This window comes from Tamandua tetradactyla, chromosome 5 (genome assembly GCF_023851605.1).
Source record: "Tamandua tetradactyla isolate mTamTet1 chromosome 5, mTamTet1.pri, whole genome shotgun sequence".
Lineage (NCBI taxonomy): Eukaryota > Metazoa > Chordata > Mammalia > Pilosa > Myrmecophagidae > Tamandua > Tamandua tetradactyla.
Genome location: NC_135331.1, coordinates 192,432,478 through 192,449,281, shown reverse-complemented (window position 1 = coordinate 192,449,281; position 16,804 = coordinate 192,432,478). Strand labels below are relative to the sequence as shown.

The 16,804-nt window shown below is 45.1% G+C and overlaps 1 protein-coding gene across 15 annotated transcripts in view; it reads left to right on the top strand.

Annotated features, from left to right (window-relative positions):
- The window catches only part of EPB41L2 (erythrocyte membrane protein band 4.1 like 2), a 215,432-nt gene that overhangs the window by 186,517 nt on the left and 12,111 nt on the right, over positions 1–16,804 (top strand). For 7 of the 15 annotated variants that reach the window (XM_077162888.1, XM_077162892.1, XM_077162894.1 and 4 more), the window contains 8 exons: positions 1,459–1,521; positions 3,539–3,685; positions 4,965–5,066; positions 10,117–10,170; positions 10,348–10,830; positions 12,617–12,739; positions 14,491–14,589; positions 16,169–16,249. In XM_077162888.1, coding sequence (XP_077019003.1) covers positions 1,459–1,521; positions 3,539–3,685; positions 4,965–5,066; positions 10,117–10,170; positions 10,348–10,830; positions 12,617–12,739; positions 14,491–14,589; positions 16,169–16,249 — 1,152 coding nt within the window. The remainder of the gene's footprint in view (positions 1–1,458; positions 1,522–3,538; positions 3,686–4,964; positions 5,067–10,116; positions 10,171–10,347; positions 10,831–12,616; positions 12,740–14,490; positions 14,590–16,168; positions 16,250–16,804) is intronic. The other 8 variants (XM_077162893.1, XM_077162896.1, XM_077162895.1 and 5 more) reach the window with 8 other exon arrangements.

Below are 16,804 nucleotides of genomic sequence, written 5' to 3'. Positions count from 1 at the left end.
TAGCACAAAGATTGGGGTTCTTAGTGTTCTTTTAGTTAAAATTATGTTGCTAGTTTGAGAATTTTTACCCCTATATAGGGCAGTACTTTTTTTCAAGCATACCAGCTGTGCACTGCTAAGTCAGTGCTCACGCGCAGTTTTGTTCTTTATCATTTTGCTAAATGCTGTCTGGTGATTTAGTGTTTTATATTTTATGGGTAGTATTGATACATAGAGTAAATCACAAAATTTAGGACAAACCCAAACAAAAATATCAGGATAATGCTGATTGTGCATTCTGGAGGAAACCATGGTTCTTAACAGTTTACCTGAAAACCGCCACAGACGGGCGTTCTAGAGGATGACGTGTGGACAGAGGGATTGGAGCACGGTTCCTGAACACATCGCTGGGAAAAAGACACTCATCTCTTTGTTTACCTCAAAATGTTGTGGATGGTAAATTTTTTTTAAAGTGAGCATTTTAAACTCTGAGATTGATATTGCGCTTTTATTAAAGAAGAATATATGCTATATGATCCTACTGTAAATTAATATGAAAAGCTTAAACTATTTTCCTTCGATATCAGAATCAATGTTTTTCTTTCTCACCATTCATTTCCATGAGTTAGAACTCAATCAGTATTCCTGTTAGTTTTGAACATCCAAATTTTGGGGTCAGTAGATAATGAGAAATGTGACCCCAACCGTAGTTTTTTTCAACTATAAAAAACTGTTCTTGTTTAAAGATTTTTAAGAAAGAACAGTGTCTGTACTTCAAAGATTACTTTAAAATACACACCATTTTAATATGAAAGCAGCAAAAATAAGGCAATTTTTCTCTGTTCCCCCCCAAGGAAAAAATCCATATTAAACAAACTGAATGACAGGGAGAACATTTATTTGTTCCTGATATAAGGCTAAAGCCAAGCTTCATGTCATTATACTCTGCCAGTCGCTATTTGAACTGGACGTCTCAAATTGGAACAGATTGAATTATGCTGTTTTTGCACTCTCGTGTTTTCACTCCTGAGCACGAAATTACTCAAAAGCCGAGCCTCATCTAGGGACTGAGCAAGAGTGAAGCTTCCATCCTCTACCCACCTTACACGGGACCCTGCCCTCGGCCGCACGCAGGCGAAGGAAGCTGAGGGCTGATGCCGCTGCGCCCAGGCTGCCTGCCCACTGGCTGGGGGCCGTCCCTGGGCCGCTGTCAGGAAGATGCAAGACGAGGAGCTGGAGGTGGGGGTGTCCCCCCAAAGTTAAAGCTCTGGTAGCTGCTGCCTGCCATGGCCGTCGTGCCTGGGGTACACTTTCAGAACTGATATGTGAGTTTTGAATTGTGACTTTAAGTTCATACGGTTTTTATTTCTTTTTTATTTGAATGTCTTAGACCTGTCAAACTTTGGGTGCTTTCTGGTGCTTGCTGACTGATAAATTTATGTTTGTTTGCCTCCCTTCCCCCATGATTTCATTTCACAGAAGAATTCCTTGAGAGTAGAAGGGGATAATATTTATGTCAGACATAGCAATTTAATGTTGGAGGTTTGTATAATCTAAGAAAACAGTTCTGTCCTAATGGCTGTGGGCTGCGTGAGCAGGGGAGCAGCCAGCAGGCGGGAGGGAGGTCACCAGGCCTGCGGCCTCTCCGCACACAGCGCATGAGATGCATGGGGAAGCCAGGCCTGCAGCTTGTCTGCACACTGCGCATGAGATGCATGGGGAAGCCAGGCCTGCAGCTTGTCTGCATACTGCGCGTGAGATGCATGGGGAAGCCACCTCCTGAGTGCATGCCACGGTTCACCATTGTTCTTTCAAAGTGGCTTAGATAAGAATATATCAGCTGCAAGTTCTCAAAGTGACAACTGGGAAAAGTAGTTCTGTTTAGTTAAATGGATAAGGTATTTAATCCATTAACCCTGAAGTTGTTCAACAGAGAACCCTATGCTCCCTAGGATACTAGCATAGCAGTACCTAGGCTACTGGGTTATCTCCAGAGTATGGAATCTGAAGTAACACAGTCCCATTCTTAATAGACATTAACTAGGAAAGACATTTGCTGATCTGATGTGGAATTAAATCATTTGACTCTTGAGCTATGTCCACTTTTTTTTTTCCCCCTGAAATTCTTTGAACCCATGCAAATTATTCTGTTTGACAGTATGCTGAAGTTGATGGGATTGTTTTGATTAAAAAGACAGAAAGGGGAGGAGGGAGGAGAGGAGCAAGGAAGAAAAAGAAAAGAAAACCCAGCCTGCCAGTTAGAAATATAAAATATATTCTCCGTGTCACATGAGAACGTTTTTTGCATTCTTATTTTAGGATCGTTCATGGCAATCGCTTCGGTGGAGATCTATAATTCTCAGTAATCTGACTAATATGTTTGGTTGCTTTTGGCAGCTTTGATAACTATTGGAAATGTATTTTTGCATAACTTACTAAAATGCTGTAAAGTGTAATACATAACATTGCTTTGAATAAATCCAAGAAATGTGCCTGATCTCAAGCCACAGTAAGTTTTCCATGCCATGCAAAGATTTTTTTAGATTTTCTTGAGTTTTTGCAAATGGCGCTAGACGCTCATAGATGAGCTCTGTGCTTATGCATGAATCTGAGAATCTACTTTCTACAGATGCATGCCCTGTTCCTCTCGGAGTGGGATAAAAGATACAGGCCACAGGTGGCTCCTGGGATTTTTGAAGTTAAGAAAACCTTTGCTATTCAGTTAAAGTTTCCTTAACATTAATTATCTCTGATATCCATAAATACTTTTTCTCAGGGCCATCTAAAATCTCACACAGACAACCTTGATCGGTGTCTCCTACGCAATGATGGTTGGCCTCCTCGCTTTTTTTGCTCCTTTGTCTAAGTGAGGGCCATTTGGCATGGGGGTATCTGAGTCCACTCTTGATCTTGCAGGTACATCCCCAGACTGCCTTGTGGTCCACTTACTTTATGGAGAGGACAAACAAAAGCAACTTCTGGAATTATTTAGTTCCTTCAGGATTAAAAGCCACTGGAATTGACTGAAAAAAGCCATCCCTTGCTTTTGCATTTTCTGGATGATTCTGGACTGGCATTCCTATTAGGCCAGTGTACTTCTGAGTCCACCCTTTTTCCTTTTGTAGTTAGTTTGTTACATTCACAGAGTGCAATTTTAGGAGTAGCCACTAATTAGAAAGGCAAATTTCATGGAATAAAGTCAGACTACATTACAGATATGAGCACTAGAAAGATTACTAGCCATTTTGATTTTCAGTTCCATGGCTTCTTTCTAATGTAAATAATTCCTTAAAACTATAAACAGAAGAAATTGGAGCCCTTTAAAATACAAAATGTAGAAAAATTTACTTAACTGGCTTCATCTTCAAATTGCGATGAACTCAAAGTTATTTGTAACTCATAATATGGCTTTTGAGACTTGGCATTTTTCTTGCTTTAATTTTTTTTTCTTAAATGATAAATTTGATCTGTCTTGATTTTTGGCTTTATTTTTTATTTTTGTCCTGCTGGGTTTTTTTCCTTTTGGAATTTCCCCCTTTGTTACGTCACACATTGCTAGGACCTGGATAAGACTCAGGAAGACATACTGAAACATCAGGCTAGCATTAGTGAGCTCAAGCGCAATTTTATGGAATCCACACCTGAACCACGCCCTAATGAATGGGAGAAACGGCGTATCACACCTCTGTCCTTACAGACACAAGGGGTATGTCACTAGCTGCTTGTTGGTATACGTCTCACTGTAGTTGTTCCTTAAAACTGAGGTTACTAATCTAGTATGTTGATTTTAAGGAAGTTATAAAATGTTTCCATTTAATTTTTTGTATAATTGCTAACCATTTTTAAAATGCTAAATGTTTATTAACAGTGTAATACTTATTGACCTAGTTCTTTTTTGTATAGGTTTCAAAATACTTGTGAGATAGTTTCAGAAAAATTTCACTATTTTACAAGGTAAATTAGTGTTGATGGTTCATTATGTAGGATGATATAGAAAATGACTTTACTGATTGTTTTTCAGTTATGAGTTCTGAAGTCAGGTTTAGTTAATAATTAGTAACTGAAGGCTATAGGAGTGATGATCATATTTCGAATGACTTGAAATAACTACTGTGAGGATGAGCTAAGCCAAGCTCTAAAGATTGGTGAGCCGTGCTGAAAACTTAACAAAGTCAGTACTCGAGGTACCTTGCAGTGATGTAGACCAGTTTAAAAAATTGTTTTAGCCATAACATCTTTCCAAATCACCGTTTTTTCCCATGTTTTCTTCTTCCTACCACCCATATAAGTATTACCTTTAGATTGTATTCTCACAGTATTCCTGAATGCAGCTTTCCTTTTCTGGTGCTCCAGAAACCCTGGTATTATCAACCTAGAAATTCTCTGGGCTCATTTATCATACTCTAGGAAACAGTGATCATATTTCATTTAATATGCAATTTTGAAAAGTGTGTTATGTTGTCACTCTACAATTTCATCTTTCCCCTTTCCCTATCCTCCACACCTTTCATACATCATGTATATCATGTGACTTCAATGCTGCCAAATTGTAGACTTTGGGTTTAGATATTTTTGTGCTATTTTTATTTACCTTTAATTAAAAGCAAAACTTAGTTGTTTTAAACCTCTTAAGTTTGTGACAGTGCAAGGAAAATAGCTCTTAAAGGACAAATTAGCAAAAATAATTACTGAAGCAGAAAAAAAATTTTTTTTGAGAAGTCTAGAGGCTTAAAACACTATGGTAGGATCTTAAGAAATTATGTATAAGTTAAATTCTTACTTTCAGACTTTGTGAAGACTTTCATGTCTGCATGTCAGCGGTTTGCCCTGGGGTGCTGGGTTCGCAGCCTCGGGCACTGTGCGGAGGGAGGTCTTGCCCCCGTGTGTGCTTCGTCCGCCTGGTCCGCCGACCGCACCGCTGTTCTGTGTTGCTGTGGGTGTACTGTATTTGTCTTGTTGACTGTGTCTGCTGTTTAAAACAACAGAGGAAAGGAGACCACCTTTTCAAGGATGTTCTGGCCGCGAAGGAGAAGCTCCAGATGGCAGCAGCACAGCCAGAGGAAGGAAAAGTTCTGGAGGCAGAAAAGGTGTCCACCTTGCACCCGGGGCCCACCCTTGCTTTGACCTTTTTCTGTCCACTGCCATGACGGGCGCCTTTTTTCTTACGTATCAACCTAAACTAAGCAAAAAGCCTAAGCTTTTTTGGAAAGAATTTTTTGAGCATTTAAAAAGTTGAATTCCATTACATGGGGAACATCATGTTGCAGAGGTACTTTACTTCAAAATCCAGAATTATGAAATGCAGAAATATCATCCGGTATAGGTGATAAGTGATCCCTAATTTTATGTGGTAGATACTTGGGAAACCATGATTTTATGTGAAACTGCACTTTTTACGACACATGTGTGCACAGTGTTAAACTAACAAATTCATAATATTGGTTGCTAGTTTACTAATGACATACGGCAGCCTTCTGAATTTTAATTTTTAAGATTTTCAATGGGAGAACACACTTTGGTAGCCACAGCCACCCCTGCCCTCTGTGCTCCTGCACGTGTCTCTCGGACACCACGAAGGAAGGTGGTTTTCTTTGCTTTTACGTTCCTGCCCTTCTCTTTCTCCTGACTTTGCTTAGCCAGCTGGTCAGACTGCTGTTTTCTGGAGCTATCCAGCAAGGAGTCTAATGGAGGAGTTAGACAGTAAACGTGAAAAACATGTAGATCGACTAGACCACGCAGGCTCTGAGAAGTGAGTAGTGTCAGGACAGTGAAACACGACATTGTGTTAGCAGGCACTGGGTAGGCTGTCTTGTGGTTGTGGGCAGGGAGGGCTTCCTTGAGGAGGTGGCGTTTGACCTGAGACCTGGAGGAGGAGGCGGAGGTGCGTGGAGACTCTCCCACAAGGGAGGGAGAGCAAATGCGGCACTCCACGCCAGGAGCTCCTGAGTAACTAAGGGTCTAGTGAACAAGGCAGGGCCTGAAGGAAGGCTAGGCGGGTGAGGTCAGACCCCAGGCCAGGCCAGCATCCCAGGACCATGTGACAGGTGTGGGATTGTGTCGGAGGAGAGCTGGGAAGCCTTGGGGAGCTTTCAGCTGGGTAGTGACAGGGCCCGTATGTGCTTGACCAAGAGCAATGGATTGTAGGGGGAGTGAGTGCAGAGATGAGTTAGTAGGAGAAAGTGTTTCCTTTCTACAAAGTAAGTTTTCTGTTAGTCTTTGGAATATACTCATCAGGACACTTGGTGGGGTGGGGAAGGGGACAAAACACATGGGAGAGAGAGCCTTGTCCCACAGGGACTTGAAGCCTAGTTGGTAAAATATTTCCTGAACACTGCCAATGAGGAAGGTAAGGCCTCAAAACTGAACCAGTGGCATACTGCTGCACTGTAAAAGTTAGCCGGAAATCCAAGCCTGATGGGATTTTTAGACTCTACGTGCATAACGATGACTTAAATATCACATTATGTATTCTGAAAATCCATCCTCCAGAAGCAAAACAGCACTATTTGAGCTATACAAAGTAATGCCCTTGGACTTTCTACAATCAGAAAAAAAATTTTTTTTGAAGGTGAAGATGTTTGTAATTATGATCATTATTTTTCTGGATCTTGTATTTTTTGTTTTAAAAGTTGTATTAAAGTGATACGTGAAATTTAAATCTGGAATTTACCACTGAGCTCTGGAGTAAGAGACATCTGCATTTGACATTACTGCATTTTTGTTTTTGTTTTTCCTTTCCATCACACATCTTTGATAAGCAGGTGGGTTATGAGAATTAAAATGATCATAAAATTCATCCAGTTACCCAGCAAGCATTGATTGACCACCTGCACTGCATCGTATTTTTTTTTTTTCAAATAACCTGTCACCACGATCAGTTGAAAGTATGTGAGCAGTTGAGTGTACTGGAGTATTTTGACTTAACAGAATACCTTTTAAAGTTCTTGTTTCATCTTCATTTTGCTTCTGATTTTGCAGGGTTTCTTGTTTATTTTTGAATCATTGTTGAGATGTACGTAGAATGAAAAAAATATGCCTCAGCATATAATTTTGCCAATTTCCATTTTGTGGGTTTTATAGATCAATATAAAAGGAGTAATAATTTCTTGTTTGCAAAGATAGATTGAATTCTCAAATTGGCTTTAGTTTGAGTGTGAATGATTGATCTTGAGAATAGAGCAGGAAATGGGAATGCAAGTCACTCAGCCTTCAACAGGTATATAAACATATTGTATATTCTGTGGTGTGAGAATTATGATGTGCTTAAATTTGTAGAGAATTTTCTCTCATGAGTCTAGTAGAACTTACATAGACTTTTTTATAGAGTAGCTAAATGCTGGCATTTATTTCACCACCACCCCGGCCCCCGCACCGTAATCTCTCCCTAGGAAAGACGTCCTCTCTGCCCACCCACCCTGGAGACCTGTGATTAAGGGGAATGTAGTTTAGCTGGTCCGTCCAGCCTTTTTCTCCTGAATATTGTGAGGCAGGCTCGCCTCGCCCTTCTGTCCCCCACGGCCCTGCCACGGGCCGAGCCCGGCCTCCCGCGGTGGCCCAGGGGCGCCCCTACCCGTCCCACAAGGCTCGCCCCAGCTCTCCCGGCTCCCCACTGGGCCATCCCACGGAGTCCACCCCACAGTCCAGACCTCCCCGAAGGCTCCCCGGCCAGCCCAGTGCAGTCCACCACCCCTTCCCTCCCAGCTGCTCAGCTGTCGGCGCAGGACACCCTGACAGCAGCCCGACCCCTTCTGACCTCTAAACCATGAAATGAACAAACTGACTATATATATATGTTTGCACTTAGAAACAAGAAAGCAATCTCCTAAGTAAGAACACAAATTCTGAGGTGAACACTCGGGGCACTATGAAAACCACTTATCCCTGAAAACTTATTCAGGCCAATTGAAGCTCCCCATTCTGGCCCTTACAAGTGTACAAGAATAATTCCAACAGACCCCATGCAAAGCGGGAAAGTCAACAGAAGGTGGGGGGCCGGGCTCGGGGCGGCGGGCGGGGGGCGGGCGCGTTTCTGGCGCTGGGCGCTGCGCTCCCGGCTCCGGGCGGGCCGTCCCTGGCTGTTGGCCGCGGGTGCTGGCACCACTAACCTGGGCTCTTCCTTTCCGGCCCGTCGAGAGCCTGGAAGAGGCGAGAGCGCCCGTGCCGGCTAGCGAGGAGGGCCCCCTGCCCCCGGCCGCCCCGCGCCCCCCGCCCGCCGCCCCAGGTGCCTGTCGCTTCCTTTCCTGTTAAGAGCCACGTGCTGGGCTGACCCTTGATCTTTGAAAACTCAAGTCCCACCACCAATGCTTTTCACTGGGGCAATGACCCCTTCCCTGGGGAGACGTTCAAGAAGCAGCGACCGAACTGGAACAGGAGGCTGCTTGTTCCCGCTGCTTCTTTTGGTTCCCCCACCCCACCCCACCCCCGAAATCTCCCCAAATTCAGACACTGGAGTAGAGGTTGAAGTTGAGCAGCGGAAACCTCCCGAGGAGGAGCTTAGCTTGCTGAGCAGTGTCCTGCTTTCAGAGCTCATACATTCTCCAGTCAACTTCTGATGATTTGTTAAGTTTTAAAATTCTGCTTATTAGGAAATTTTTAGGTTCCTGCCACACTCAGTGAAATAATTGCTTTTAAATGACCCCAAAGGATTCTCTGAACTTGGGCGGAGTCTGTCAATCATTTGAGATTAAGTAGTTGTAATAGTTCACGGACCTGCCATAACAACAATGAAATATCTGCTGTAGTGATATCCTGGCCACCAGACGTTTTATTTATGAAGAAATTAGTAAGAAGTGTAGGTACATAAAACCTGCTAGTCAAAATAGGTTCAGAATTTTCCAGTTCACTCTCTGAAACTTCTGGTTTTCGTTCCCGCCAGCAGGATAGCTCTCTTGTTGGGTCAGTAGCACCATTTATTTGCTACCAGTCTGGAGCAGGGAGGACATGGGCCCCCTGCGTTGGAAAACAGGGCAGCTCGGTGCATGCACGGCAGGAAAGCGCGCAGGAGAGAGCTGTCACCACTTGGGTGTCCGGTGGCGGTGGCGCTGTTGCAGACCCGGCTCTAGGGAGGCAGCGTGTGAGGGCACGGACACCATGCAGCTTCACGGCAAGGTCCGCTCTGCCCAGGGTTTCCAGGGCACAGTGCCTTTTCCCACTTTGACACAGATGCCTTCCTGAATAAGTAGGGCCACTGTCTCAAGCCCAATTATTTTAGCTAGATCACAGATAGTAGTGCTACCTGAATGTCAAAAACCTGTCTATGCTTTATTTGTATCAAAGTAAAACAGCTTCCTTAAGTTTAAGAAAAACTTAAAACTTTAGAAACAAAGTTCTCTGTAGACTGTTGCCACCCTAGTTAGCAGTACCACAGCATAATTTCTATGCCTGATGGGTTCAGTCAACTGGCATTTGATTGGACATTCAGTCACTGTAACTACTAAACCAGACTAAAATAATTTACACTGGGAAGCAGGTGTCGGCAGAGGGTGAGAAAACACCTGTCAATGCACCAACGTGACTCCCTTCAGATTTCTAAGATGCCATTTCAGCTCTAAGACTCCTGGAGCCCTCACGGGCACCCCCTAATGTTGCTCCTTTTGGTAATCCGAAACACAGTTTGGGATGTTAACCATTTTTGAAATAAACATTTTTATGTCCATAGTTGTCTGAGACCAATTATAATTTTGCCAATTAAAGCTCTTTTTTAAAAGAACCAGCAAAAAATACAGGTGCTATCTTCTTAATGCTGTGTGCGTTTAGGAATCAGGGTTCAGGGTAAGCTTTATAGGCTGATTGAAAGCAAAACTGTTTGTTAAATAACCTTAAAAAGCTTAAAAATTATTACAGTAAAAGATCAGTAAGCTTTGGTGTAATTAAAAAAAAAATTCCAGCTGTGTAAGTAGAGCTAATAGGTATAGCTATAATAAAAAATTTCATTTCTTTGGGAGGATGCTGGCAGTTTTTGTATCTTTTCATCAGCTTTTTGGCGTTTGTCTTGATTGTCTTTTATGTGAGCTTGAGCAAAGGCTTTTGTGAATGTTGATTCTTGGCTTCTGTCTTTGCAGTGTCAGATGTGTGTTCAGGTAGGTGCCTAGTGGAACTGGATTGATTCTGTGTCCTTGGTTGCTTTTTGTCTCACAGAACCGCGCTCCCGAGTCAGCAGGGCCTTGCGCTGGAGCCTTGGACGCTGCTCAGGTTCTCCCCTTGTCCGTGTCACGCCCTGCCTGGCACCTGCCCGCTCCCCTCTCAGCCATCATCACCATCTCTCTGTCTTCCTCCACGACATGAGCCTGCCATCACTTACTTTTGCTTTCCATCATTTTATTTATTCATGCACTTCTGTTTCCCCTCATTCGCTCTTTTTTTGTGCAGAGTTCACATGAGACTCTGAATGTAGTGGAGGAGAAGCAGCGGGCAGAGGTTGGGAAAGACGGAAGAGTACCGACAGCAGAGACAGATGGTCAAGCGCACGGCCCTGGGAGCGGTCCTGGGGCCGCCCGCGGGACGGAGCTGCTGGCACAGAAGAACTCCACCTCCCTGTCCTCCACAAGCAGCAGCGGCGAGAGCGAGGAGGAGGCGGTGGGCGCCGGCAGGGAGGAGCGCGCTGCGGCCCAAGAGGTGCCCGGGGAAGAGGCGGCGCCGGGCGCCAGCCCAGGCACACCCACTGGAGCCGGAGGAAGCCCTGTAGGGACGGCGCCCCAGGAGAGCTTGGGTGCCCAGGAGGAACCTGGAGAGAAGAGTGTGGGCGGAGGCAGCGTCGAGCTAGAAGAGGCACAGGAAGAGTGCCTGAAAGCTAACGGAGAGCTGTCGCATGTTGACATTGATGCTTTGCCACAAATTATTTGTTGTTCAGAGGTAAATGGGAGTCCCAGGTGGGAGCTAAATGCTAAACCTGTTCCTCAGGTGGAGACCACCTGCCTGCCTGCCTTCTCCTGTGCTCCCAGTTCTCTTTCAGCTTTTCCAACAAGATGCTCCTCCTCACCCCTGGGGGGCACTGCCCCAGCGCCTGTGTAGCTCGGGCTGCTGGCTGCTCGCGGCAGCTGGGTCTCCCTGTAGGGTCAGCTTCCTCCAGCCACATTGTTTCCTTCTCATTTCACCTTTACAATTTTCTTTGCATGTTTTGAATGTTTCCAACTTTGTTTGTCCTTAGTTGCACTGCTTCCTGACACTGAATGCCTTCTTTGTTAATTTATGACAAATGTATATATGCGATGTGGGGAAAAATCAGCATGAGCGTGTGTCTTCCTGTTGCTGTGACTGAGTTTGATGTTTTGGCTCATTCTTTCTCACTCTTAACCTAAGATTTTTGGAAATGGCAGCACCACGTCGCTCTAGATGCATCATGCAGTGGGGAGATCGTTACTTCTTGAAGGCCACTGCGATTTCTGTGTTTTAGGATCCAGGCATTGGTGGGGGGGGGGGGTGTTTCTCCAGAGCCTTCTTTTCCTTCTGAGCAGCCAGAGGCTGGACTGCTGAGCAGAGAGCTTCTCCTGTCCTCCCGTCAGTTCTGGGTGTCTGCGAGTTGATTGCTATGTTTTGTGGATTATCACTGTTGGATATGAGTCTCTTCTTTCTTCAAAAGCAGAGAACTTTCCAGCCCCTTTCGGAGGCAGCCTGGGGCGCTAGGTGACATGCCTCGGAGCTGGGAGTTAAGGCTATGCTGGGGGCGCGTCATCCTTGACTGTGTTGCTTGATTCTAAAATTAAGACAGCCATAATGTCAGAAATTGCCTGTATTTGCTCTTTTTGATGAGGTGGAGAATCTTTAAGTTATCCTCTCTAGTTAAATGAATGCGTTTTTACTATGTTACTTTGAAACTTTCTACTTCACTTCAGAGAAAACACTTCAAGCATCTGTGACTACTCTGAACTATTATTTTCTGCTTTTTGTACATGCTTTCTCCTCTAAACAATGTGGCAGGGTTTCTCTCAGAGAAAGCACGGTGGTATTTTGGTAGCCTTGCAACCTGGGGCTGTCTTAAGCACAGGCCCTCAGCCGATGACAGTGTCCGCAGGCCGTCAGCCTTCTGATGCCGCGGTGTCAAGGCCGCAGCGCAGCCTTGATGGGCACCGTTGTCCACAACATTGTAAATTACGGACACAGAAGAAAAACTTTACACAAGAAGATATTCTCTCTGCAAGCGATATTGTCAGTGAGGCAGAAATGCCTCAGCCACGGGCTGGCCTTAGCCCGAGTGGCTGGCGTGCCAGTGCGGGAGACGAGCCTTCACACTGCCCCGGCAGCTCCTTTAGCGCAGGAGGGATGAAGACAGGCCGCTCCCCATGGTTCATCCTGCTCGGCTTCCGCTCCGTCACCTCCCGCCCAAAGCTGAAGCACGCGTCCCTGTTGAGCAGGCTGGACGCTGAGGGTTTGGGGCCATCGTAGTGGGAAGAGTCCAGCGATTTAGGCAGCCGTCGTGCTAGCTTGTTTCTCCCTTCATGTGTGTGTATATGAAATGATGTTGGAAGGAAAATGTTTTGTTTTTATGTGTTTTGTTTCTTTTAGGTTATTGCTTTTACTCTTTTCTTTTGTGCATGAGAGTGTGTTTGGATATGTTCCTTACAGGTATTTTGAAGACTCCATTAAGCACTTTTGTTTTGTTACCTCTGGAATTTATTTTTCCCTTCCTTTTTCACCTCAGCCACCAGTGGTAAAAACAGAGATGGTAACAATTTCTGACGCCTCACAAAGGACAGAAATCTCCACCACGGAAGTCCCCATTGTCCAAACCGAGACCAAAACCATCACGTATGAGTCTCCACAGGTACAGAGGCTCCAGGCTGGACTCCTTGGGCACGTTTCTACCGAGTCTGCCTGCTCTGTTTTCACTCTGTCCTCTCCTGGTTTATGTGCTTCTGACTTTGGACATGGCTGTTTATTTCTCCATTTTGTATCTCCACTTCGCTGTGCTGCTTTCTTCGATTGAGGCAGAGCTGCCGCCCTGGTGACGGCCGAGTAATTGTGGGGTGCAGATGAGCACCAGGACAGGCCGCGCCAGGCTCGGGTGCCTTTGCAGGGGCCATTTCCGGCTCCGTACACTCAGGAGTGTTTGTCTGCACACGTAGGAAGCAGCTCGTCTTACAGAAGTTACTGGGTCTGATGTCGTTGTGGATTAGTGAGCTGTGGGCTCTTTCCCCTCTTAGCCCTGCAGGCAGACCTCGTGGTTCACGCATGCTTGTGGCACACACACACGCGCACACACATGCACACACACGTGCATCCACACGGGAGCTGCTTCACACGGGACGAGTTTCTGAAGCTTTTGTGGTCATTCTGAACATGAACAGCGATACTGTGTGTCTAATTAATGACCAAGTTCATGTACTTTATTTTAGTCCTCAGACATTGATTCTGTAAAGTTTGGAAATGAGCATCGATGGCTAACTTTAAAGGTAACAGAAATGGGGTAATAGCCAGCATTTTAAAATGGACTGTTTTCTCTACGTAGAAGTCAGTGCTGCTCAGTAGGGCTGCACCATGGGGGAGGAGGGAAGATTTTGCCCTCTTAAAATATTTTTAAAAGATTTAATTTGTGAATGTAGAAGACATTTCTCGAAATTACTTTGAGTGTGTTACTGCATGAGCACGTAGAGCCTACCTGGGCATGGGTGGCTGCCTTGTGAGCGGGTGTGCTGGGGGCCACGCTCGTGTGTCTGTCTCGTGGTGACTGCCCGCCTGAGGCTGCACAGGAGCGTGGACTCTCCAGGCAGGCTCAGGGGCTCCGTCTCAAAGTCAGGTTATTTCCATTTGTCGGTGAGTGGGAGGAGACAGGCGGCAGATAAGGTTGATCTTAATAACAAAAACTGAGAGAGGCTATTGATTTCCTTCGTATTTCCCCTGGTAAACTCCACAGCCTTCCTGCCCTTTCCACTGTCAAAGTAAAAGCCTATTTTGACATATGCATGGGATTTATGTATGATATGTATAGAGAAAGCACGTGTGAATACATATCAAATACATGTACCCATATACACACTCACAATATACAAACTTGGAGGAACAATGAAGTTTTAAAAAACACACATAACCAAATCACTCTCAAGTCCAATGTCTCCTAGTCAGGTTCTGTTGCTTAATAATCTGAGAAAGTGTTTCTCTATTTTTACCCACCTGTGCTTAAAAAAAAAGAACCTCAAACTCGGCACTCCTGGTCACCATGGAAACTTTTCTGCCTGATCCCCTACTTTTTCTAGCTTCTGCAGAATGTCCACAAGTCAGTCTCGCTGACCCCCTTCCAGCCTTGAGCCCCACTGTCTCCTCCAGTCTTCCTTTTCTCTCCACCCGCAGGGCTCGCCTGTGCACGTGTCTCCAGCCTCTCGCTTTGGCTCCTTTAGTTGCCAGCCAGGAGTCTCCTGGTTGATAAATTACCATCACATATGCATGCAGGATGGGTGGTTGGATCTTCTGCCAGCTGCATAGATTTTTAAGGATGCATGTTCAGTGGGTAGGGGGGTCTTCTCTTACAACGTGATGGAAACTAAACTTTACTTTGTATTTTTCCCCAACTGTCCAAAGGTTGATGGCGGGGCTGGTGGCGATTCGGGCGCATTACTCTCTGCGCAGACCATCACAGCAGAGTCTGTGTCCACAACCACGACCACGCACATCACCAAGGTACAGCCACCCAGGGGTCCAGAGGGCTGGTGCGCTTCACAGACGGGACCTTTTCTGAGTTGTCTCCAGACGCACTCAGAGTAAAAGACGGGGCAGTGGGCAAAAATGCCTGGATTCCAAGTATCCAAGGCATTAGGCTCCCATGACAGGTGATGTATTTTAACCAAATTGCAATTTGGTGAAGTACAAGGGGATAAAAATATGTTATTGAATAGCTTTACTTAAGACAGCTACTGGAGCAGAACTTAAGATGTTATTCAGTACAAGCATGCTTTCCTGAATGGAAGCCCGGAAATGAAGAAAACTTCATTAGATAGTGTAATTTTTTCCTCGCTTATTAAGGCACCAGCATGTTGATTTGGGGCATTTTCCCAGATGGTTCTCACCACCTTTAGCGCCATGTGCCAGTGACTCAGTGAGCCTGGAGCGCAGCAGCCTCACCTGGGCACTTGTTAGAAATGTAATCCTGCCCGATCCACACCTCCCGAGACCTGGGAGCGTGTGGGAAGCCTCCAGGTGGTTCTCATGCATTTTAAGTCATCAGATTTCTCACTCCGGTCTTGTTTTCCAGTATTTCCTTTTTCCTTTTACTTTTCGGAGCTGGGTATGCTTAAAAGTCTTAAATATATCCCTTTGCCTCCAATTTAAATAACAAAAAAAACCAAACAGAACACTTCTAAAGGAAAAATTGCCACCTAAATACAAGGTGGAATTTAAAAGTCCTGGCAGTGCGAGTGTGGCGTGTGGTTGGTGGTGAACCTGCTGGGGTTGTGGCGGTTGGGGCGCGCTTTTCCCAGGACTGCGCGGGGAGTGCTTGCTGTCAGTGTGGACTGTCGAGCCAGGTGGCACCCTCGCCCGGGTGGGCCGCACGCTGTCCTCGCTGTGAGCTGTCGGTGCGGAGCTCCGAGGCCAGGTGCCTTCCTGCAGCCCTGTGCCCCACGCCCCAGCCACGTTCCCAGCCACATACTGTGGCCTTCATCATGTAAATGCTTGACATAAGTCGTGATTGTCAGCCTAATCCATCTTTGGTATTGTAAACTCAATCCAAGTCCTTTTTTATGATTGTACTAAACCAAATGAACAAAATCACCAAACGAATCTTTAAGACTTAGAATCAGGCAATTAAAACTACTTAACTCCAAACAGTTTTTTAAATAGGAAACAGATTCCTAAATGATTACAATTCCTTATATCTCTATAAATACTGAATACTTCTCTTCTCTTTCTACTCTCCTTCTCAAAAACGGGCCAACTGGGAATGAGGGAACTCAGGAACCTGTGATAGCTCCTCTCCCAGTGGCACTTTCTGGATGAAGTAGCATCTGTCCCACCGTCTCAGTCTCACCTGAACCTGGGCAGGCTAGTTTTAGGGTTGCTTTCAATTGAGGGGTATTTATGAATGCTTTCACTGTTAACAGTAGAACTCTCTTGAAAGCTTAGAAATTGGAAAAGTTGGCAGAACGTGAGTGTGCCAGCACGGGGCTGTGCCCCTTTGCTGTGATTCGAGGCTCCAAGGGGCCCCATTGGGCTTTTCCTGATTAAATGTACGTTGCTGTTTTTTCTTCTTTACGATCTTTAGACTGTGAAAGGCGGAATATCTGAGACAAGGATTGAGAAACGCATCGTGATCACAGGAGATGCAGATATTGATCATGACCAGGTAATGACCTTAGGTTCTAATCTGGAGACTGACTGAATTTATTTTTTAAAGTTTGCATTTCTCATCACGTCGCATCCCTGCCTAGAACCCCTTCTCATACCTCCTGGTTTTGCAGCCCGATTCCTGAGTGTGGCATAAAGATACTTGGCCATCGACACTTAGCTACAATCAGCATAACACATAGGTTGTTTATTTCTCACTGATTTTGTGTGTGTACTTTTTGGTCAAAATAATCTAGAGGAGTCTTGGCAAGCATTAAATTTCACAGAGGTCTGGTTTAAAAGTCATCAGATATTTCTTTAAAATGGAAATTTAATGACACTGGCTCCAAAAATCTGAAAAAAGGAACTAGGTTGGGTTAAAGGCCTCTTTATGAACTTTTCTGGTATTTTTTATAGGTTGGACTGTTTACTACCAGGTGTTTTTCTCTATTCCTATTAAGTAAAAAATTCACATTAATTCAGAACACAAGTTTAGCAAAGTGGCTGCTTCCTTGCAGACACTGAGTGGCAGCACACGTGCTTGTGAGCAGGCGCTGCGTGGAGGCTCTTAGAG